The following is a 23692-nucleotide window of genomic DNA, read 5'->3' as shown; positions in this document are numbered from 1 at the left end:
CCTCGTTGGCACGTTGCTCTTGGGGGCTAGCGTCCTTGTTAGTACATTGTTCGGTGTCTAACTTTGATATCATTTGTAACAATTTCAGCCTATCGCTCGCATATATTGTCCACTTTGACTCGTTACATATTATCGTTAGTCTAATAATTTTAAAATTCCTGCAGTAAGAAAAAATTCACATCCTTGTAAAAAAATTATTCCTTCTCCTCGCACCTTCAAATGTAGAGATCATGAATGCAACCCAAGATAACTCACGTAGTTGATGATAAGGCTACGTGTCTCTCCTTCGAATCTAATCGTTTTGCATATTTTTGTGTGTTTTATTTGGCCTCGCTCACTCACTCTCTTTATTTTCATCCGGATAACCTCCACCGCTTTAAATCTCACCCCATAGCTTGCTACCAACCGGCTAAGGCTTTGCGTTTCCATTTCTCATTTAAAACTCTCTCTCGTCCAGTTAAAATTTTTTAAAAACCAATTCCTATGATAGATATAAATTTTAGAAGTCCAGGTAAATCTTAAAATTTAAAATTTTAATATATAGATCTAGAACTAAATTCATTTATACGAGTCTCATCTTACATTTCTTTAAAAAGGGAGAAAAAACATAGGGCTTTTAATGAAAGGAAAATGAAAATATAAACATCACCCCAAACGAAACACCAAGTTCAAATGTGTGTCGAAAGAAATCTAAACTGAAAAAATAAAAAATAAAAAATAAAAACCCTAATCCTTAATTCCTTATCTGATACTAATCTATTTAAGATTTGGGAAAAAGGGAAATGGTTGAATTTGGAGTAAAAAATATACACAACGCTAGTTAGTTGGCTCTACTGCCCACCATCTCCTGGTACTGCTTCAGCGATTCCTGCCTCTGCAACCTCATCTCATCGTTGAACTTTTTTATGAACGCCTCAACTCGCCGGTTCAACTCCTCCTGGGTCAGCGACGGTTCTCTCTTCAGCCTCCCCGACCCCCCCGGCGACGGACTCGGTGACCCCACGTTGCTCCGGTCCTTGAACGTCTCTGACTTCGTCATCACCTTCGAAGGCGGCGTCGCTGGATCCACCGCCATGTTGGCCCTTCGCCCCTGTGACTCCCACGTGTCCGACTTCCTCAAGTGCCTCGTTAACGGCATTGACCTCCCCTCCGTTATTGTCCTCCACGTGCTCTCCAGCGTGTCCTGCCTCTTCGGTTTTGAAACTCCCAACGGCTTCCCTGCGCGGCAAACAAAACCCCATGACCTTCATTCTAATTACTTCTTTTGCCATTTTAGAATAAAAAACCCCTTTCAAGGGTAGTTTCGGTATTTGGGATGGAAACTTAGTTCCGTTGGAGCCTTTTAACGGCATGGGAAATAAAGTCGGCTCTGTGACCTACCACCGAAAGGCTTGCTGTTTTTGGCAGCTTTTTCAAAAAAATTTATCCCAAAAAAAAGAAAAAAAAAAATTCCATCTGATTTTGTGCTGTGTGTAACGAGAGGCTCCGTCGATCTTTACCGGCACGATACTCTGAAACTCATCTTAGAATTTATACATTCTCTAAAGTTGATTCACATGACTAGCTACCAGAATCCGTGTTCATAAATTCACAAGAACAGAGATAGAGAGAAAGAAATAGAGATCGAACCTTCAGGACTGGCTTTCACGAGTTTCCGTTGGCCGATTCTTGAAGAAACCGGCGGTTTCTCCTTCTCATTTGAAAACAAAAGTCCGACGGAATCTTTCCTATGCAGAGCGTTCGTCATCGGACTAGACATAGCAGTCTCATCAGCAGCTGTTGTCAGAATCAAAGAATCATTCTCCCCTTTCTTCTCCATCTCCGAAACCCCAGGTTCTACCATCATCCGTCCGTACACGCCATTCGATTCGTCAATCTGAAGGTCCGCAATCTTAGTGACGGCGTTCTGATTCGCATTGTTGTAACAGTATCCATTCAAAATATCGGTACCGCCACAAACAACATAGTCAGACTCAGAGGAGATCTTAGCGAGGGGCGGAGGAGCAAGCGTCTCAGGAACGGATAGCACGGATTCCCCATCCTCCAGCTTCTGCTGGAGCTTAGAAGAGGCAACAATACTGATGATTATGCAATTAATAACCAAGTAGAGATAAGGAGGTCTTAACCAGGAGATGAAGCACGTCCAGATGGAAGGGATTTCAGAGACGAGGAAATCAGCCACCAGTGGAACAGAGAGCTTGAGAAAGACGGCCATGGACAAAACTCCAGTGGAGATCAGGAAGATCTTGAGGGAGAGGATCCATTGGTAGTTGGAATTAGAGGAGAGAATCGGCATGTCGATGTTGTGGTCAGAGGTTTAGAAACTTACCTTAGCGATTGGTTTGCTTTTACCTGAGATTCTTGGCGGTGGGTGCCGCCAGAGCTTCCTTTCGTTTGGGGAGCGGGACAGTGTTCGTGAAGGCTTTATGCAAATCAGCCTTTATATATATATATATTTATGAGTATTTTTATTGCGTCTTAAATGTTCCGGCGTGTTCGGCCAAATGCCAAATTTCCAATATATGGACAAAATACTTCCAATATATAATAAGATCAATTTATTTGAAATATTAGAGTTTTTTTATTTATTTATTTTTATATTTTAAGGTTAACAAATGTTTTAAATGGAATAATAGGGAAAAGAAAAGAGGTATAATGTAAATATTTGAAAAAAGTGGGGAGTTCCCAACGGCTATATTTGATGGGAAAAATAAGAGCGTTTATTTGGGAGGAGGGAGTCTAAATAAGGAAGGTGGAATCCATTGGGCGGTGGATCCGACCGCTCACGACAGGCCGTCCCGTCCGTCCGTCTTTCCTAATCTGTAGGAGTGAGCAAAAAGAAAGTGCATATTCTCCACTACTTATCCTATTCTTTTCTTTCCCTTCCAATATTAAACTTTACATTAATTAATTAATGCAGTGAATTTGTTTAATTAAATTTCGAAATTTATACAATTTTCTACCTGGCCCTAACCTTTCATTACTATTCCCGTTTAGTGTTGTGTTTAATTTTCTGATAAGAATCGCACCCAGAAATTCAAACCACTTTGAGACGGAAAAGAATTTAATTTTTGTAAACACAATCAATTAACTTTTCTTCTACTTATGTTCGTTATTCATTCATTTTTATAACAGAAGGAGCGTGTTTGGGAGATACTTGACGTGTGCCCTTCATAGAAAAGTTAGAAGTTCCCATGAGCTAAAAAAATTTATATCAAATCTTACAATATAATGATACTAAGAGGACCAGTGTTGCTGGTTTCTTAATGAAGAGGATATACCTAAATGGATTAAGGTATATAGACACGGTGGCATCAACATGTCAACAACATTCTTTCCTTCTTCACAATTCACTAAGATACCTTTCTTCATTCTACAATGTTCTCTCATCTATTGTCTTATAAAAAGCGGCAATCTTCTTTCATCAAACATCGTATTCTTCCCATACAATTCTCTCAATATAATCATATTATTCTACCTTTCTCTTGTGCAGCTATTGTTCTTCTTTTTCATCATCTAATCCAAACACAGGTTCTGTTTCTTTCTTCTTCTGTTTTTCACATAACAACATATTCAAAACTCCTATTTGTATCTATTAGCTAAAGTGTTTCTGTTGCCCGATGTAGGGACAGAGGAATGGGGCAGTTCATTAGTTCAAGATTGGCAGGAGTGTGGGACAGAATTGACCAAAAGTTGAACTATTACAGAGTCTTTGAAGAAAACTTGGTTGTCCTAAAAGAGTTATCAAGGGATCTAGAAATCCAATTAGAAGAACTTGAGGAACGTTCGAGTTTGTGTTCAGAAGAAAGGGAGGAATGGCAGGAGAAAGTAGATGCATTGATCGACGGAGTCGAAGACATCGAAAGATCAATCAGAAAATGGAAGGTTAGATCAGTTGCAGTTTATCTTTATGGAAAGGTTGTTGGAGAGAAGATGAATGAGGCCAAAGAGCTACTTGAAGAAGGGAAGTACTACTTTCCCAACAGCTTCAAGTATTTGATACTTGGAGGAGGAGTGGCAGCAGGATATGCAGCAAGGGAGTTTGTTAAACAGGGCGTGAAGGCAGGGGAGGTTGGTATAATTTCGGAGGAGTCGGTGGCACCTTACGAACGTCCCGCGCTGAGCAAGGGATATCTGTTGCCCAAGAATGCAGCAAGGCTGCCGCAGTTCCATGTGTGTGTTGGGAGTGGAGGGGAGAGATTGGATAGGAGTTGGTATGAGAAGAATGGAATAGAATTGATCCTTAACACAAAGATTGTAAAAGCAGCTCTTGAGTCAAAAACTCTCACAAGTGAAGACGGTNCGGAATAGAATTGATCCTTAACACAAAGATTGCAAAAGCAGCTCTTGAGTCAAAAACTCTCACAAGTGAAGACGGTACGAATTTCAAGTTTGGAACTTTGATCATTGCCATAGGTTCAAAGGGGCTAAAACTTAGAGATTTTGGCGTCAAAGGGGATGAAGCCAAGAATGTTTTGTGCTTGAGAGATATCAAGGATGCTGATCAAATTGTAGAAGCAATGAAAGCCAAAAAGAACGGGAAAGCAGTGGTTGTTGGAGGTGGATACAATGGACTTGAAGTTGGAGCAGCCTTAAGACTCAATAATTTGAGTGTTACAATGGTGTATCCGGATCCTTGGTGTCTGCCCCGCCTGTTTACAAAAGAGATTGCCGAATTTTACGAGCGATACTACACGTCAAAAGGGATCAGAATCATAAAGGAAACAAGTGTAATCAACCTGGAATCCGATTCAAACAAAGAGGTAAAGAAGGTGAAGCTGAAAAATGGAAGGGAGCTAGAAGCTGACATTGTTATAGTTGGGATTGGAGCAAGACCTGCGACAGGGCTATTCCAAGGGCAGCTTGAGATGCACAAAGGAGGGATCAAGACAGATGGGTTGTTCAAAACGAGCATGAACGACGTGTATGCGATTGGGGACATCGCTTGTTTCCCAATGAAGATGTACAATGAGATGAGACGAGTTGAACATGTCGATCATGCAAGAAAATCAGCCATGAAAGCTGTGGAAGGCATCATGGGAAAGGGCAAGGGCAAGGTTGTTGAAGAATATGACTACCTACCGTACTTCTACTCACGCGTCTTCGACCTGTCGTGGCAGTTTTACGGGGACAACGTCGGAGAAACAACGGTGATGTTCGGAGACAGAAATCCAGCAGCAAAAAAGCCGAAGTTTGGGTGTTATTGGATCAAAGATGGGAAACTAATGGGAATTTTCTTAGAAGGAGGGAGTGCTGAAGAAAACAAGGCCATTAAGGAGCTAGCATGGCTTCAGCCAAAGGTTGGGGATGTAAAAGAATTGAAGGACAAAGGTGNACTAGCATGGCTGCAGCCAAAGGTTGGGGATGTAAAAGAATTGAAGGACAAAGGTGTTTCTTTTGCCTTTGAGCTTCAGGATATCCGAAAAAGACAAGCTGCCTAAACTACACATCTACTTGTATATATTTTTCATTCATTTAAGTGATTGTTGTATTCTATTTCATAATAATAATGAGGCTAAATAAGTGTTTTAGTCTCTAATGATGTTTGGATGCTCATTTGTTTTCGTCTCCTAATATGTTTTCAATCATTTCTTTATCGACTCATAATACACTTGGGTAATCAAGATGGGGNTGTGTTTTAGTCTCTAATGATGTTTGGATGCTCATATGTGTTTTCGTCTCCTAATATGTTTTCAATCATTTCTTTATCCACCCATAATACGCTTGGGTAATCAAGACGGGGTTGACCAGTTCATTCAAGACAACTTAGTTGAAGATTTGAAATTCATTTCACAGTTAGGGCACTGCAAATAAAAACAGAGCTGAAGAATTAAGATTGAAAAGGAAGAAGATNATCAAGATGGGGTTTACTAGTTCTTTCAAGACAACTTAGTTGAAGATTTGAGATTCATTTCACAGTTAGGGCACTGCAAATAAAAACAGAGCTGAAGAATTAAGATTGAAAAGGAAGAAGATATAAAGGCTTACAGTGGGTTGAACATGAACAGGCATATATGTTAACAGAGGAAACCAAATTTCAAGCAGGTAAAAAAGGAAATCATCTTCAATCAGTTCTGGAATGCAAGCAGGGTAATCCCAATAATCAGTAAAACTAGAAGCAAGGAGCACCAAATGAACCAGGTTCCACCCATTTTCCAAATAGAAAGAAGTGGTGCGATACGTAAAGAATGAAAAACAGAGAGAGACGAAGAATACATACCCAAATGGAAACAATGGTGTCCAAAACCCACCCAAGCTGCCCTGTAACCGAAAGGTAAGTTAACCCAGAAGCCTCGCGGTTGACCCATCGTCTCCGCCGCCGCCATTAAACCCAAAACCCCTTATCCTGTGGCTCCCGCTGGTCCATTTACCGCTACAAAATGAGGTAGGAAGGAATTNCCCCATCGTCTCCACCGCCGCCATTAAACCCAAAACCCCTTATCCTGTGGCTACCGCTGGTCCATTTACCGCTACAAAATGAGGTAGGAAGGAATTCAGTGTAACTGCCTCCCAAAATAGTTCTTCAAGCGTACATGTGTGAAATGAAACGAGTATATATGAATGAGAGTCAGATAGCAGTTCTGATCTCTTACCCTCCTAAACAAAGTCTCACCTTTTCTAAACAAAATTGGATCTTTTTCAAATTTTTATAAGCAAAAAAGCTAAAGAGAAGCAATGGTCAATGAGGTTACAGGTGAAGCAACAGTTGGGGGGTTGAAGTTGAAACCCTTTGGTATACTTTGATTATTAAATAATTAATTCATATACATCAAAGCGGGGATAGCTCAGTTGGGAGAGCGTCAGACTGAAGATCTGAAGGTCACGTGTTCGATCCACGTTCACCGCATGTTTTTATCAATTAATTACCAACAGTTCTGCCACGACGTCGTTTTGTCGTTGTCTAACGTGTAAGGGTCCGTCTACTTGAAAATATTATTAAATACAGACGAAATTAATAATTTTTAACAGTTTCATTTTTTCCTTTTCTTTTATTATTGTAATTCATAAACATAGTTAATGTGGTATGATTACATTAATGGTAGAAATGAGATACCCAAAATGTAAAATTGGTAGATTTGTTTTTTTTTTTGTTTTTTTTTTGAAAATTTAAAATTGTTGGGAAGTAATTACAAANTCACGACGTCGTTTTTGTCATTGTCTAACGTGTAAGGGGTCCGTCTACTTGAAAATATTATTAAATACAGATGAAATTAATAATTTTTAAATTAATTTTTACCAGTTTCATTTTTTCCTTTTCTTTTATTATTGTAATCCATAAACATAGTTAATGTGGTATGATTACATTAATGGTAGAAATGAGATACCCAAAATGTAAAATTGGTAGATTTGTTTGTTTGTTTGTTTTTTTTTTGAAAATTTAAAATTGTTGGGAAGTAATTACAAAGATAAACTCTGTGCATGCGTAATCCAAAATACTTGGTTGTTGGGAAGTAAATATTTAAATACTTTGTTGTTGAGTTTCAACCCGTTTTTCTTAAANAGATAAACTCTGTGCATGCGTAATCCAAAATACTTTATTGTTGGGAAGTAAATATTTAAATACTTTGTTGTTGAGTTTCAACCCGTTTTTCTTAAAATAAATATAAGAAGATAAAATAAAATCAATTATAATAAAACCTATGTGGGGGCAGAAATAAATAATTAATAAATAAATAAAAAAATAAATAAAAAAATGAGGCAAATTAATTGATAGAGGTTGATGGGTAGGGTTNTAAATAAATAAATAAAAATGAGGCAAATTAATTGATAGAGGTTGATGGGTAGGGTTTGAGTGGAAGTATGAATCACATAGATAATTTTTGTGATATGTAATCCAAAATTAAGCACTAATAATTCAAACCATTTTAAAGTTGTTTTGTATTGTTTCCTGGTAATGGAATGCAATTAAAAGGTGGATTAAATATGGGGCAGTTTTAAGATAATGATTCCCATTTTAAGATCATTCTGGGAAATGGTCCCATTTACCCCCTCTCTTCTTCTCTATTTCTTCAAATGAAATTCATTATTTAATTAATTTTGTTTATGTAGTTATAGGTAATCAACTTTACTGGGGTGGAAAAAGGAAGATTTGTTGCAAAAGAAATAAGATTTGTTTCCCATTAGGGTTTGTATTAACCGCAGTTTCCATTGCTAATTAACATATAAATCAAATTTATTCATCATAACTAACTGCTCTCTACAAAATCAAACCCTTTTACTGTTCTTCATCATCTTTCAATGCAAAATTATAAATAACACTATATCTATACACTGCCCTTCTTTCAAATTATAAATAACATTACCTTCTACCAAACAAAACCTCAGTACCTATATTCAAATCTAAATTATTATTTTGTTTCTTTTTTTTTTTTTTAATTATGTACCGTCTCTTATATCTGATTGAGTTGAGTTGGATTTGATTGAATTGAGTCGAACTAGGCGTACCAATTTGCATCCGGGATTTGGTATGCGGGTCGAAAGAGGCCATCGGGTAGGGAGGCAAAGAGAGTGTGGCGGTGGTGGTTGTTGGAAGGCGGCGGGGGAGTTTGATGAGGGAGGTTGGTGAGCAGGGTAGAGTTTTGGGGATTGCTGTCAATAATACTATGAGTAGTCCTTGTAAAAGAAGTAGAAGCACCCCCGGAAGTGGAGTTGTCAAAATGCAATCTTTTATTGGAAGAAATACCTGAGTGATCTTCCTCTTGTTCTTCCGTGGCCCAGAACAAGGAATTGGGTGCCTGTTTTGAATTGGCTGCGTTGTTAATGTCCAGTCCTGCTGCATCATTGTTGTTGGCACCCATAATTCCTCGAACCATATTTGGATCATTTTGAAGGAATGTGGTGTGGTGGTAATTCATTCCCAATTTTGGGTATTCATGATTGAGCCTCATGGATGATTGGGGTATTGATCCCATCATCATCTCAGCCAATGAATCTTCCCTCTCCTCATCCATTCCCCCCTTATGCGAGCTGTTCTTCTTGTAAATTCGGCATAACACCCAATCATCAAGCTACAATTGTTACCAAACAATGAATCAAAATTGTGAAAAGGGTATTGGAGGAGGGATTGAATGAATTGAATGGAATTGAATTGAATGGAATTGAATTGAATTGAATTGAATTACCTTCAAGGAGTTCTTGTTGGGGAAATCATAGCCAGGAGGCTTGTTGATATTGGGTTTGTTATCAGCCAACCTATATTCATGCATAATCCAACTGGTCTTGATCCCTTTAGGTGGCTTTCCCCCATAGAACACCAACGCCTTCTTCACTCCAACTTTCTGATTGCTTCCACCCGAGGCCAACACCGGCTTATCCGTCCCCGTCGCCTTCCAGTACCCCGACGTTGCTGCTCGATTCGGCCGCGCTCCGTTCGGATACTTCCTCTCCCTTGGTGTGAAGAAATACCATTCCTGTTCTCCAAAACTAGCCTTGGCTGATATAATAAAATCATCATCAATTAATTAATTAATTAATTAATTAATTAATTAATTCTTAAATCATATCTATAATTTGAATCACTTGATGATACCCGGAAGCTCCCATGGATCGAACTTGTAGAGATCGACCTCGGCGATTATGGCGACCGGCAACGGGGCAGAATTGGCTTTCTTCTTGAGGTAGTGAACGACGAGCTCCTCGTCGGTGGGGTGAAATCGGAACCCCGGCGGTAAGTTCGGCTGCGGGGGACCGGCCAACGAGTCGATGCTTTCCATCGTCCAATTTCCGATCACTGTGATTCTTTCTTTTTTGTTGTTTTTGGAGAGACGTAGAGGAAAGGAGGAGGGAGGAAATGAGTTTTCCGGTAACTCAAAAATGGTGAACAAATCAGGCAAAGCTAATCTTTTAAACGGACTATGAAGCTTGGCTATTATCCTGTGCACTCCGTTACATGTTACTACTCCATGGAAACCCAATTGAATGGCGCCGCGTCGTGGAACAAAAGAGGGTATTCTAGTCTTTTGATTGTCAGGAATTGTAGGTTGATTCGAGCAGAGTTGGAGAAGCGTGACGCAGGCGATGGCCGCCTTATGCTGATGTAAAGTGTCGCTGAAGCCGTTAACTGGTAGACGCGTGCGAACTCACTACACGTGTGAAACTGATATGTGGGGTCCACTCTCCATACACACACAAAGTTAAGCTTTTTTCTTTTTCTTTAACAAAAAAAATAATAATAATAAATAAATAAATTTTACGACTCTCTTTTTCTGGCGCGCGTTCTAATTTTAGGTGCCCTAGTATTTTAGTTTCTAAATTTAATTCTACAATCTGTTTTATTGCAAAAAGAAAAAAAAGAAAAAAAAATCAATGGTTTGACAAATTATTTTTATTATATTTAATCTCTCAATATAGTTTTTACTTTCATATTTTTTTAATTTTTTTTTTAAAATGTCTTTTTTCAATTTTGTTCACTTTATTTTAAAATTTTATTGAATATAAAGATGAAATATATTTGTAATTAAATATTTATGGACTCGCAGAATATAATTAAAAAACTTTATAATCCTCCATATATTTACCTAATTCTTCCATTGTTCTTATATTTATTCCACTATGTGGTCTGTCTCTAAAAGCTTATTAAAACAAAAACACCAAATAAATGTCACCTATTCTTATACACTCACCTTTAATTTCTCTCTCATTTTCCATCTCCCTTTCATCTTATTGTAAAAACAAAATTAAATTTTTATTAATTATATTTCTCCCCATCCGACGTAGGATGAATTAAATTGACATTTCTATCTCATTCTTTTAATAGTCTCTATAAAAAAAATGATAATATGGTTTAAAGTCACTTTCTCGTAATCTTACTATAAAACTAGGTAGAACGTCATAAATTTTACTGACCATACTTATGGATACTGAGTTATGTAGAAGAGTATGGATAAGGCTTGACTAAATGATATGGGGATGCACCGAGTTAACCAAATTGTTGGTATCTGTCATACTTCAATTTTCCTCACCCATATGACTTTCCATTTACCCCCAAATAACTGGGGAAGAAAATAATAATCATACTTTTAAATTCATTTATTTTATTAGGAACGAAATACGTGGTGACACATCACATCGAGAACAAGCTACGTCTACAATTTAAAATAAAAATAAAAATTAAAGATAAAATTTAACATAAAAGTAAGATTTTTAATCTCACAAAATTACTACATGTTTCACTATGGTTTGGTAAGTAGACAAATGATAAGTGTGTGTTATCCCAATCTTTTTTTGATTACCGTGATCTTAAGTGGCACTATTTTGTTAATATCCACAAAATATTGTGTAACAATATAGGAGCACATGGCGTATTAATTTTGAAACCGATATGTAACATATAATAATGATGCAAATCTCGAAATCCCCCATTTGTTATGTTATAAAGAGTTAGGTATTTTGGTGGCACATTTGTGTTTCCCAACTCAGAAAACATGCTACCAAACAGTTTCCATTCAATACTTGTTGCCTTAACAACTTTCTCCCTTTGCTTCTCCATCCTTACTTTCCATATCAACCGGGGGCGTCCACCAATGAGTTCATGACACGAAACATGGACGTGGGAAAAAGGGGTCCTTATCTTATTTTCCTCTCTTCCCTTCCCTATTTCAACAGATTCTGGCAGAAGCCACAATTGCATGACCTTACCTTTCACATGCCACACAAACAATTGCTTTTCTTTTTCTTTTTCTTTTTCTTTTTCTTTTTCTACCAATTTGATGCCTGATTTGGTATTTTCTTGTGCCTCATCTTTGTGCTCAAGTTCATGCATCACAACCTTCATCACCATAACTTGCTCACTATTCATTTTCAACCCTTCACATCATCGCATGAGATTGTAAAAACAGGCAAAAAGAGGGTAAAAATGAATTTGCCTTTTACATATGGTAATTATTATTATTATTAATTATCTATTCATTTACGTGTTTTTTTATAACTTTTTCTAGTCAAACACGTGTATAAACTATTGCCTGTAATTGAATAATCATGAAAAGTTATCTATCTATACACGTAACTAAATTAACTAATTTTGAACTTACATTGAATTATGCTTATATCAAGATCGATATTGAATACTCTATCATGTAATGTATTTGGTTTTCTATATGTGAAAGGTACAAAGAAAAGAAACAAATGGAGCCTTGTGGAAGCATAAATGATAGAGGTTGTTTTCAGTGAAGCAATGGTTTTAAGCCAAATTTAGAAGCCCAAAATTTTAAATTACAGGAATCAATTTACTATGTTTGTGAAAAAGATGGTAAAATTTAAATGGGGAGGGGCAACTAGAAGAACCAAAAGGCCAGCACGATTGATATTATGGCTAGCTACAGCATTTGAACTTGGCCAATCTTCACCCTTACCACCTCATTTCATCCATGAGTTCACCTATTTTTGCATACATTCATCCCCATTTTATTACAGAAAAATTAGAGTAGAACATTTTGTGTCCATATTTTAAGAAATAGATAAAAGTATTTAAATGGCCAAATAATTGAATCATCTCTCAAATAAATACAAACATCCAATTGAGTTATTAATATTTTAACAGCATTTCAAATGTTATTGGTTCAATTGTGTTCATGTCTTCAACATAGCGTAAAATTGTTTCCTATTGAATTTGGCGACTAAATTTATGGAGCTTACCCATTTGTTTGTGGACCTAAAGTGAGGCCCCTTTCACTCGAAGGCCCAATATCTGTATTTCTTTAATATATTAATGTGTATGATCATACTCTTCCTTCACCAAAGTTTAATTACGTTAACATTTTTATGTTAATCAATAAAATGTTGGTGTCACATGCCCTACGTTCATCTATCACATTACAATGTTGTTGATGGCACACCACAATTTGGTCTGCAAAGGAGGAAGAATCGGTGCGCCTCCATGCCCTCCACCTAAATCATACGCACTCTTACCATAAAATATATCATTTTTTTTTTTTTGTTGGGGGTTCAATACATCTCATCGTTCGGCCGCCGCTTCATGTTTTATTTATATGTGTTTAAAATAATACATTTTAAGATTAAGGAAAATAGAAAAAAAAAATTAAAATTTCAATGAAGAATGGCTTTAAAGTAAAATTCGTAATGGGATAAGTCTTTATCTTCAAAAGTTAAGTCAATAATTAACAAAGGAAAAACAAAAATAAAAATAAAATAAATAAATAAATAGCCCATTTTGAATTTTGTTTGGTCTCATTGTATTAACACTAAAATAATTATCACAAAAAAGGTGAGAAAGAGAAAGCATGTTTATCCCTTGTGTGCTCATCATTCTCACCATCAACTAAACTCAAAAAATAAAAATAAAAATAAAATAATAATAATAATAATAATAATAAAAGAATCTAATATGCGTTTCTTCATTAAAAAAATAATGATGATGATGGCTATTTTAATTTTAGTACTTTATGACATATTTGTATATAAGTATTCTATGCGATATTTTCATCCAAATCTTTAATTAGCTAAGTTTCAGAAATTGGAAATTTTTAATTTTTAATCTGGAATATTATTTGACGAAATTAAAAATATGTGGATATATAATATTTTACGAAATAAAAAATATACAATAATATAATATTTGAATGGAGTGTAAATGGGGTGTTTGTTGAGCTAACTTATAGGTTATGTTCTAAAGCATTTATGATAAATTAATAATAATAAAAAATCTTATATAAAATTGTTCTAGTCTGCATGTATTGGGTTTAATTAATATCAAAATTGTAAGCTGGTCAATTATAATATAAGAATTAATTTTAGATAAGCGATTAATGACCGTAGAAATTAGAATATTATTATTTTGACATAAATTATAATATATACACACACAATAATTGATGGAAAAAAAGAAGGAAAGAAAAGCCACCAATCCAAGTAATGGAGAAAAACCAAAGCCATAACTTGCACGCGTAAAACAAGAGCGGCTCCCCCGACACGTGGACAAATGAAAAGCACGTAAAAAAGTCAGGTAGACGACAGGTGGACGGTCAGAGTGACCGGTGCTTTTCTTTTTATTGAAATAAAAAACTCAAATATTCACACGTGGGGAGCTTCGGTTCGGTCGGTTCCCAAGAAAAGTGGGACGTAGAAGTTTCAGTTACAAAATAATAATAATAATAATGTATTGCGACTGTCCTGGTTCTTATCTTTTCATTAATGTCTGTCATTCTGCCACGTGGTATATATATATATATATATCTCATTCATGAGTATCGAAGTTTGGAGAATTTTAGTAAGAATAAACGATAAACAAATCTTTTCTTCCAGGGAATTCATCGCAGCAAGCAAGAACATGAAAAAACAGAGAAAAATAAGACATCCTTAACAGCTTAAATCAACCCTTCAGTAAAAGCGTTTGATTGATTCAAGGTTCATCTCCAATGGACGTGTAATAATAAAGTGTGTGGATCCTCCTAGATGTGTAATAGTAGGATGGGACAATGAGCATGTCAATTGGCAGAGTATGCTCTGTTTTTCATTCTGTTTTGCTTATGCTTTCCACTTTCAGAATCCAATTCTCCCAAACAAATCCCAATTCTATTTACACTCCAACAATCCTTTCTAATGGATTTGGATTCATTTCATTCGCTGAAGCCGTATGTGCGAGTACAGTCACGCTGTTGCGGCAAGTAATCGACCTGGCAAAACGGCGCTGTAATTGAAGGAACGTACAGATCGGCGCTGTTATTGTTGTAATTGAAAGTTCCCGGCTGTGGAGGATCCATTGGAGCGAGTTCCGGCACTGAGTATAGCCCGGCCAGACTCGCCCAATCGGAGATTATGGAGTCCCCTGGTATTTCGAAGTTGAATTTGTTAATGTCGTTTTGTTGTAATGTTGCTTTTGGATACGCGAAACTATCATCCCTGATTTCCGGAAGACCTTTGATGACCTCGTCGATGTGGGACGACGACGATGACGACGGCGACACGTTGCCGTATTCTGTGCTTGAAATACTTCCCGTCGGCTTCTGACTACTCGAATTCTTCTTATAAATCCGACATAAAACCCAATCGTCCAGCTGAAATTAAAAAACCCCAAAATNTTTAAAAAAACCCAAAATTAAAAATAGAAATAAAAAACTAAAAAACATGTTGGTTTCNATTAAAAAACCCCAAAATTAAAAATAGAAATAAAAAACTAAAAAACATGTTGGTTTCAAATTTTTGGTGGTTGTTCTACCTTGGAGCTTCCAGTTTTCCGGGAAGAGGCTATAAGGCGATACTCGTGCATAATCCAATTTGTTTTTGTTCCCTTCGGAGCTTTTCCGACGTAGAACACCAGTGCCTTCTTTATGCCCACGCTCTTCCCTTCCGACGAGATTATTTTGTCCGTTCCGGTCGCCTTCCAGTAACCCGAACCCGCAACCCGATTGGGGCGAGATCCGTTGGGATACTTCCGGTCTCTGGGGCTGAAAAAGTACCATTCTTTTTCCCCGAATAAAGCTTTCTCTGCAAATCACAGTATTTGTTAGATTGATTTCAAAACAGAAAAGGATCATATATGTTTTTGTATCGATTTGGGTTGGTTTTCTGAATCTTACCGGGTAGAGCCCATGGGTCGAATTTGTACAAGTCAACCTCAGCGATGAGCGGCAAGCTGAAATGGTGGCCGGCTACTTTCCGGCAAAGATAATGAACTAAAAGCTCCTCGTCGGTCGGAAAAAATCTGAAACCCGCCGGCAAACTCAGCTGCGCCAGTGGATCCATTGGAAAGAGAAGAGAGGATTTTTGTTTTCTATTTTCCTTTTTCTTTCTTTCGGCTCTCAGAAGATTTAAAACTATTTTCTTTTTTCTTTTCAAACATGTGCAAAGCAGGGGGTACTTATAGTGCGAGGCCGTCGGCCGGAGATAAGTACGGTCGTCGATGTCAGACTGTTCGATGCGGGGCCCACAAAGGTGGACCATCGTTCAGAACTAGCCACGTGGGCTCACGAGTTTATCTGTAATATTCGGGGTCCAATCTTTCGGTGCATGAACGTTGAATCGTCACAAAAGAAACAGAAGTGAGTCATTGAGATTGGGGACACGTGTCAGAATCGGGGAGAAATTTTGTTTTCTTTTTGAATGGTAAAAATAAAATTATTTAAAAAAAAAAAAAAAAAAAAAAAAAAAAAAAAAAAAANGTGTACGCGTCAGAAGGCACGTGGACAATGGAGTGGGGAGAAATTGGGACAGGTGGTGGGGAGTTTTGTAAGTTAGGCTTGGAATTTAACCCAAAGACAAAAAGGGCCTAAAAGTGAAAGCAACACCTAAAATCTCCACATTTTTTGCGCAAATTGTATGGGGGAGGAGAGGGATACGAATTCATTTCTAACCTCTTATATAATCACTGCCATCAAACTAAAATTGAACTCCAAACCTCTTTTAACTTTGATTCTTTGCATGTTTTTTTTCTTTCATTCAAACTCTCTTTTCGTTCTATTCTCAAAAATATGCAAGTTTTGACCATTAAAAATGTTGAATTTGGACTCGGAATTGGCCAACCATTGCTATATTATTTTAGGTCCTAATTTTGAGAAACACTTGGTTGACATAAATAACAATTACCGAACAAAATTTCAAGTTTTCACACACACTCTTGTCTTGCGGGCTTTGCTTGACTATTGTTTTCATTGCTTTCTGCGTATCCTCAAATTATGGCTGCAAATTTCTCCATTATTGCTCTATGTTTTTGCTTTGTGAAAAAACCATAACATACAAAATGGGTTGTGGAATCTTGCGAATAAAGGTGGGATGGCGGTGACGATGACCATTCATCATCCTTCCGGTTCACTTTTTTTATTTTGTGTTTGATTCCCTGTTTATGATAACGAAGAATGAAGGGTATTATGAATCTTCTTAGCTAGGGTTTCATTTTTAGTGATGGAAGAAAGGTTGAATGTTGTGTTTAAACAACCAAACCGTCTTTTCACTCTATTCCCTTCCACCGTTACCTTTATCCCAAATGAATTATCCCAAATTTCATGCTTCAATTCTTTATTTGTAGTTGAGCATCAATTAAGGGGAGGCTATTCGAGGACTCTATAACACTCAGAAGAGGCTCTGTAGTGTAATTTGTTCTATGGGAGAATTGTTGGGAGAGTCCTATGTTAGCTAATTAAAGAGTTGACCATGTGTTTATAAATACATAATACATCTCTATTCGTAACATTTTTAAAAAATAAAAAAATACAGGAGGAGAACTTATGTTAAGCGGACAATATCATACCGTCCCCGTAAAACTTCTGATAAATATAACTGTTTTCGGGTTAAAATGGAGAGAGAGAATAAATGGTTCTTCTTCCGTCATGGAGACGGACCAATTATTCAGGCCCACGAGCTATATGTACCAATTATTCAGGCCCACGAGCTATTTAGACAATGACAAACAAACGACGTCGTGGCAAAATGGGTGGAATTTAATTGATAAAATATGCGGTGAACGTGGATCGAACACGTGACCTTCAGATCTTCAGTCTGACGCTCTCCCAACTGAGCTATCCCCGCTTTGTTGTTCAAATTTTATTTAATTGTTATATATCTATTAAAACAATATACAAGTATTGAAGATAAAATTAAGAGTTTCTGAGCTACATATTTTTAGTTTTATATCTTAAAAATATTTAATAATTCTTAAACCTTTTATTTTATAGGTATAAAGTTCTTATTTTAACAAATTTTGAATTACATACTCAATCCCCACTCTTTTAACTCACAAAATTGATTGAATATAATACTATAAAAAATATATACGGAAACTAAAACAATCATAGGAATTAAAATAAAAATTTATATTTAGAGGAGACAAGTAACTAAACAAAAATACGCTGTATAGCTTAAAAGTATGAATAAAAAAATTGGTATAATGTTATTATAATAAAAGAATAGAGGATGTTATTATACATAATCATCCTACATTTTCATAATTAACAAATTGAATGATGTATAAAAGAATAAGAATTAAGTGTTAGATGTCGGGCCTACTGTTCATCCCTACCGTCCATCTCAACCAAACTAGTGATCACAATATTTGAAGCCCTTGTCACAATGTCTGATAGGGTCCTGAAACAACAGAATTAGGTAAATTAGAGGGATATAAACATTAATTATGTATGATGATTAGCCTTAATTAGCCCACATCTTTGTTACTCACTGTTTTGAGGAATTAAATTTGATTCCCTCCAACTGTTTGGCTTGTTCAAGAGCCCAATTGAACCTTCTCAGATCCTCTGTTTCGTACCCATCCTCCTCCTTTATCCCAAGCTGAGATGGGTTTACATCACAAAATATAGGAATCACCTGTTCAACAATTCAATTCATTTGATGATGATGATGATGATGTTGTTGAATTCTAATTATAAAGATTCAAAGAAAACCCATTTGGCGTACCTTCTTGTTGGACTCGATGATCATAGCTAACTCGTGAAGACAGAAATAAGACTCGCAATACCGAGGCGAAAACACAGCCACGCCCACTTTACACTGTCTAATGGCGCCGTGGAGTTCGTCGAACAGCTTCTCCCCTGGCTTCAAATTTCTGTAATCAAGAAACGGTCGGAAGTTGCCTCGGATGAGCCTGTCGTACAGCAACGCCGCCACTGTCTTCTTGGTGTCGACGCCCCTGTGGTTTATGAACACATCGCAGGGTTTGGCAATACCCCTCTGCAATTGCTTGCTCCCCAGCTGAGCTAGAAACAGTCTCGGCGTGATTTTCGCGACAGCAGCCACACGGTTCATCACAATCGGACCTTGATTTTAAATAAAACAACAAAGATTTGTTTGACTTGTTTGTGTCTGTGTTTGTGTTTGTGTTTGTGTTTTATCTGTTGCAGAGTTGTTCTATTTATACATAACTTTGAATGCTTGGAGAAGAAGACATTTTGATTTGAAAATCAAACGGAAAACATGTCAGGATTTGAATTTCCAGGATTTATTATTATTATTATTATTATTATTATTATTATTATTATTATTATTTTGAATGCCCCCAAACCCAAACAAAGAAAGAAAGCACAATCAACGTTTGACGGAGTACATGGAATTTTAAGGTGGCCGAAACTTTGTGTGCGTAACAGACACTCTTCCCTTTTTCTATTTTTTTTTTTAAATATTTATTCGGAAATTTACATGTGGAAAATATAATGCCACTATATGTTTGAATACTTAGCTGTCATTTTCTTAATGCTTAAACAAAAGCCTTTTCATTTTTTTATCATTAAATTCAAAAGAATAACTATGTCATGATTTAAATTTTAAAGTGAGGGTCTCATACATATTGTACGTCTCGTGCTCGTTGTTTCTCTAGTATTTTACTGTGGATGCATACATCATGATATAATACGCACTCACTCCTAAGGACACCATATATAGATGACAGCATCAACTAAGGAGACTGTGGAGTTATATCGTGATAGTTAGTTTTAGGCACATAGATCATAGTCTTTATGAAATGAATTTGTGAAGATTTAAGCTTTTAAGACGTACGGACTATTAGATTCTACATGGTATGAATTTAAGACCCTTTTGGTAAGTATTTTAATTTTATTTTTGTTTGATGGTAAGTAGGATTGAAGAGTGGGCAATGGGCATGTCCCAAATTTGCATAATAAATGGGAAACAAAAAGGAACCCAATTGACGGGACGGAAGAGGAGAGACAAACAAAATATTTATGTGTATATATATAATTTAGTAATTCTTACCTTGAGTTTATCATTTTCTTATTTGTTTACCAATTAAGAAGTTAATATATGTATCAACTATGCGGTGATTATAACACTCTTTTTGTTTCTTTTAAATAAACCATAAATTATTTAAATTTATATATATTGAAAAATTCTTGAAATCAAAGGAAGATATTCATTTTGGAAAAATATCAATAGAGAAGAGTAACAATAAATAACGTTTGCTTGACTTTTGACCTTTTGATTTTCGAAGATTAGACTTCTAAATATATTTTTACCTATGAATTTCATTTCTTATTTACATTTTACCAACATATTCCCCCTAATTTTTGAAATGTTTCGGAAATGGCAATAAAATAAAAGTTACATCTTTTAAACATGAAAAAAATAATTTTTTTAAAATTTTTTAAAACTTAATTTAAATTTTGAGATTCTAAAATTCAAAACAATTTTAGAATCTCAAAATTTAAATTAAGTAAAAAGAGAAGATTAGGTTTAATTAGCTTTATTTTTTGCATTCAACTGAAGTATTTAATATTATTTTATTTCAAAATTCAAAGCCCAGTAACCAACAAGAACTTTAATTCAAATTTCCTTTCAACTTATTTGAAAAACGTGAATGAATTATACAATGGATTTATTTATATTTATTAACTTTTGAATTTTTAGGATTTCATTATATATAAAATTCAAACAGCAATTAATTTATTAAATAAAAAAATTTGAAAATTAAAAAATATTTCTCCATTCCTCTCCCTCCAGCCGCGTAGCCGACACATTTATTACAGAAATTTCATCTCCACTTGATTTGGGTAGTTTCGGTAATACAATGGCTTTTTTTTTTCTTTTTTTTTTTTGTCAGTCTCTTTTATGCATGTGACACGTTAATTTTGAATAATAATTTTCTAAAATTTAATATAAAGAAATTAAAACTCTTTATTGTATTTATTATTATTATTATTATGACAACACCTTGTTTTGTTTTTTTTATATGATATGGTTTTTGTATTTATTTGAAAATAATTCAAATTTTTGCCAACAAAATCTCTTTATTTTCTTTCNGAACGCTGAGATAAACAGATCTGCGAAGCTCTGAACTGAAACTTGCTCAACAATGGCGTCTAAGCTACTTCTTTTCACCGTCTTTCTCTTTGATATCATCGCTTTTGGCTTAGCCATTGCAGCTGAGCAAAGGCGAAGCATTGTAAGCTCATCCCCTTTTTCTTTACTCTTTCTCTTCATCCTTGCGTATTTTAGTCAAAAACTCTGCCTTTACTGCAAAATCTTGGTGTTCTCTTCTGGGTTGAGTTCGAAGAACCTTGAATCTTGCCTTTCCAAATTGCTTTCTCTTCTGGGTTAAACAGATTTCCAAACAAAGCAAACCCTTTTTCTTTCACCTGGAGAACAATTCAGATCTACTTTCATTGCTTTTCTTAAACCCTAATTCTTGCTGTTCCTTCCATAATTTCTTCATTCTTTGTTACAGGCGAAGATAGTTGAAGACACAGATGCAAAAAGAAACTACTGTGTGTATGACTCAGACATTTCAACTGGATTAGGAGTTGGAGCATTTCTCTTCCTTATGGCTAGCCAGATCCTCATAATGCTGGCTAGCCGCTGCTTCTGCTGTGGTAAGCCTCTGAGTCCCGGTGGTTCAAGGGCTTGTGCCCTCCTTCTTTTCATAGCCTGCTGGTAAGTGCACTGACTTGTTTCAACATCCAAATCTTGTATCGAAAATGGCAGTTTTTTCACACTGGTATGATATTGGCTACTATTGTGAAATAATCTGTTTCAGGGTGTTTTTCTTAATCGCCGAGATATGCTTGCTGGCCGGTTCGGCTAGGAATGCATACCACACCAAGTACAGAACACTGCTTACTGATACTCCTCCCTCTTGCCAAATGTTGAGAAGAGGAGTGTTTGCTGCAGGAGCAGCTTTCACTTTCTTCACTTCCATTGTTTCTCAGTTTTACTACGTCTGCTACTCGAGGGCTCGAGAGAACTTCCAATCTTATAACAAAGACGCCAACATTGGCATGAGTACCTACAAATGAGATTCGTAGATGTCCTTTTCGATCATATCCCGCTTCGAGATAGTTTTGTTTTTCAACTTTCTGTGGTTTTCAATCCAGTTTATAGAAGCCCATAGGTTGCCTTCTCTACTATTCTATGTTGTGAACAAAGTTTGTGGTTGATAGTTTTTGTGTCGGTATCGAAAAACATTGCTTGTTTGATTGTTTAGGCCATTGTGATGTCAGGCTGTAGGAAATGTTGCTGCTATGCAGAAGATGGACGTTCATGTTGCAAGGACATTGTGTTCTTGAAATAATGAACTTTTGAAACATCTGTTACTCAATCCCATTTCTCCAAATGGCATACTAAACACCAATTCAGTATAATGAATTGTATCCCATGAATTCAAATGAAATCCAGATTCAATTATTCCACATTGTTGGAAACTCACTTTATTGATCTGTGACTACCAGAAGGCATGGAAGCAATTTGCAAACGACAGAATCTCGATAGTCCGGAGCTCACATTTCAACGACTCCCTCAGAAGCCTAAACACTTTCCCCACAGCCTCCTGATTCCACATCTTTCAGACTCTCAGCCAACATTCTTTGCCTGTTCTGTAATTGTCTTTCTTGAGCAACCATATACAAACCTAGACAACTCACAAAAATTAGCAAGTTGGGAAGATTTGATAAAGAATGTTACTTAGCAAGTATTGATGTAAGATTACAAGTAATTACCGATCGCACTCCCGAGGGCACAGACCCAAAGAACCCTCATGGACCATTTATCACCAATAACTCCTCTGCCTCCCATATCTTTCTGAAAATATTGAGCAAGTAGTCAGTAATTACAGCACACAGAAGGTCGAGCATCCGAAAGGGACAAAGACATGACATGATAGGGTCAACCTTTTAAACTCTTAAGAGCTAGATGTAACAATGTGGAACTAAGGAAAAGATCTGAATGCTAGACATGGTTAGGGGAGGTTGATAAGACAGCAATGATCCAATGTGGTTGAGAATGTGATTTTCAGAGAAAATATGTGGCTCTCTCTAGAACAAAGGAGCAGGAAACAATGACAAACAATAACGAAAACAGGGTATTGACCACCAAATGGGATCAGTTCAAGTAGTCAAGCTGGAGAAGAAAATAAATGATCATTGATTAACAGACATTAATCAGATTAAAACTCGGCAAAGGAAGATTCAATGTCAAGAAGGTACCACCACATTCAAAAAACAAGTAAAGTAGATGTACATTGTCTAAAAATCATAGAATCAGGAGGTCCAAAACTCATCTTCTACTCCGTACGTAATATTTTTACATTTTTAATGAATTAACCAGATGATTCAATCGATCAAGGTCTCAGCCGTCATCCCAATTCCTTCAAAAGGCTAAAACAACATTGATATGAACTAGAAAAAGGTATTTAAAAAAAAAAAAAAAAAAAAAAAAAAAAAAAAAAANGCAATTAAGGAAAAAGTGTGAGGGCAATCAACGAACTCCGGCGAAAATTGAAGGGTTCCCACCAAAATAAAACTCCAATTACTCAGTACGACGTTACAATTTCCGATAAACAACTGAAAGAAACAAATCTAAGCGGTACATTCAAATAAACCCAGATTAAATTAAACATGGGAAATTTGAGATCAGACATGAACAGAAAAGAGCAATACACAATCGAGAGAGAGAGAGAGAGAGAGAGAGAGAGAGCTACCTTGAACAGGCTTGTGCTACTCTTCGAGTGAGAATCTTTAACTTGTTGTTCTGTATTGTGTTTTTCGCACTGAACAGATCTTCCCCGCAAACTGGTGAAGGGGTTTAGGATTTTAGCAATGGAAGTTTGGGAAGCAGCGTGGGGGCACTCGCAAGGAGAGGGCCGAATCAGCGGTGAATATGAATATGAAAGGGAAATCTGGTGGTGGTTTCATTCGCGCTTCCTGGTTCCCATTAAACATAATTTTGTATTTCATTGTTTTTTTTTTTTTTTTTTTTTTTTTTTTTTTTTTTTTTTTTTTTTTTT

General features: G+C 36.2%; 7 protein-coding genes and 2 non-coding genes across 11 annotated transcripts; 3 read left to right on the top strand and 6 right to left on the bottom strand.

The window, feature by feature from the left end:
- Positions 1-557: 557 nt before the first annotated feature.
- On the bottom strand, positions 558-2435 carry LOC111798557. The gene is made up of 2 exons (XM_023681797.1): positions 1630-2435; positions 558-1218 (listed from the first exon to the last, which is right to left on the bottom strand). The coding sequence occupies exons 1-2, from the start codon at positions 2294-2296 to the stop codon at positions 821-823; spliced, it is 1065 nt and encodes a 354-aa protein (XP_023537565.1). The 5' UTR covers positions 2297-2435; the 3' UTR covers positions 558-820.
- Positions 2436-3211: 776 nt separating this feature from the next.
- LOC111798545 (monodehydroascorbate reductase 4, cytosolic-like) lies at positions 3212-5556 on the top strand. 2 transcript variants are annotated; one of them, XM_023681776.1, is made up of 4 exons: positions 3212-3531; positions 3627-4226; positions 4304-5300; positions 5358-5556. In XM_023681776.1, exons 2-4 carry the CDS (start codon positions 3637-3639, stop codon positions 5439-5441), a joined length of 1671 nt encoding a protein of 556 aa, XP_023537544.1. In that variant the 5' UTR covers positions 3212-3531; positions 3627-3636; the 3' UTR covers positions 5442-5556. The 2 variants fall into 2 exon arrangements, with proteins under 2 accessions (XP_023537544.1, XP_023537552.1); XM_023681784.1 differs by having other exon boundaries at positions 3627-4291; positions 4369-5300.
- A 1218-nt stretch (positions 5557-6774) lies between these two features.
- On the top strand, positions 6775-6847 carry TRNAF-GAA. The gene has a single exon. It is a non-coding gene; the product is annotated as a tRNA-Phe (tRNA).
- Positions 6848-8142: 1295 nt separating this feature from the next.
- LOC111800585 (NAC transcription factor 56-like) lies at positions 8143-9841 on the bottom strand. The gene is made up of 3 exons (XM_023684349.1): positions 9530-9841; positions 9123-9433; positions 8143-9008 (listed from the first exon to the last, which is right to left on the bottom strand). The coding sequence occupies exons 1-3, from the start codon at positions 9711-9713 to the stop codon at positions 8436-8438; spliced, it is 1068 nt and encodes a 355-aa protein (XP_023540117.1). The 5' UTR covers positions 9714-9841; the 3' UTR covers positions 8143-8435.
- Positions 8565-21996, top strand: LOC111800609. Its single transcript, XM_023684387.1, has 5 exons — positions 8565-8576; positions 16862-16871; positions 20716-20857; positions 21140-21345; positions 21449-21996. The coding sequence occupies exons 3-5, from the start codon at positions 20768-20770 to the stop codon at positions 21705-21707; spliced, it is 555 nt and encodes a 184-aa protein (XP_023540155.1). The 5' UTR covers positions 8565-8576; positions 16862-16871; positions 20716-20767; the 3' UTR covers positions 21708-21996.
- LOC111800590 (NAC domain-containing protein 72-like) lies at positions 14336-15779 on the bottom strand. Its single transcript, XM_023684361.1, has 3 exons — positions 15534-15779; positions 15173-15441; positions 14336-15011 (listed from the first exon to the last, which is right to left on the bottom strand). The coding sequence occupies exons 1-3, from the start codon at positions 15697-15699 to the stop codon at positions 14574-14576; spliced, it is 873 nt and encodes a 290-aa protein (XP_023540129.1). The 5' UTR covers positions 15700-15779; the 3' UTR covers positions 14336-14573.
- TRNAF-GAA lies at positions 17406-17478 on the bottom strand. The gene has a single exon. It is a non-coding gene; the product is annotated as a tRNA-Phe (tRNA).
- On the bottom strand, positions 17898-18722 carry LOC111800600 (TMV resistance protein N-like). Its single transcript, XM_023684374.1, has 3 exons — positions 18361-18722; positions 18125-18270; positions 17898-18033 (listed from the first exon to the last, which is right to left on the bottom strand). Exons 1-3 carry the CDS (start codon positions 18706-18708, stop codon positions 17952-17954), a joined length of 576 nt encoding a protein of 191 aa, XP_023540142.1. The 5' UTR covers positions 18709-18722; the 3' UTR covers positions 17898-17951.
- A 110-nt stretch (positions 21997-22106) lies between the features above and the next one.
- Positions 22107-23588, bottom strand: LOC111800616. Of its 2 annotated transcripts, none has more exons than XM_023684397.1 (3): positions 23387-23588; positions 22407-22488; positions 22107-22318 (listed from the first exon to the last, which is right to left on the bottom strand). In XM_023684397.1, the coding sequence occupies exons 2-3, from the start codon at positions 22480-22482 to the stop codon at positions 22215-22217; spliced, it is 180 nt and encodes a 59-aa protein (XP_023540165.1). In that variant the 5' UTR covers positions 22483-22488; positions 23387-23588; the 3' UTR covers positions 22107-22214. The 2 variants fall into 2 exon arrangements, with proteins under 2 accessions (XP_023540165.1, XP_023540174.1); XM_023684406.1 differs by having other exon boundaries at positions 22407-22484.
- Between the last annotated feature and the right edge of the window lie 104 nt (positions 23589-23692).

This window comes from Cucurbita pepo, chromosome LG01 (genome assembly GCF_002806865.2).
Source record: "Cucurbita pepo subsp. pepo cultivar mu-cu-16 chromosome LG01, ASM280686v2, whole genome shotgun sequence".
NCBI lineage: Eukaryota > Viridiplantae > Streptophyta > Magnoliopsida > Cucurbitales > Cucurbitaceae > Cucurbita > Cucurbita pepo.
This window is presented reverse-complemented; position numbering and strand designations above follow the sequence as displayed.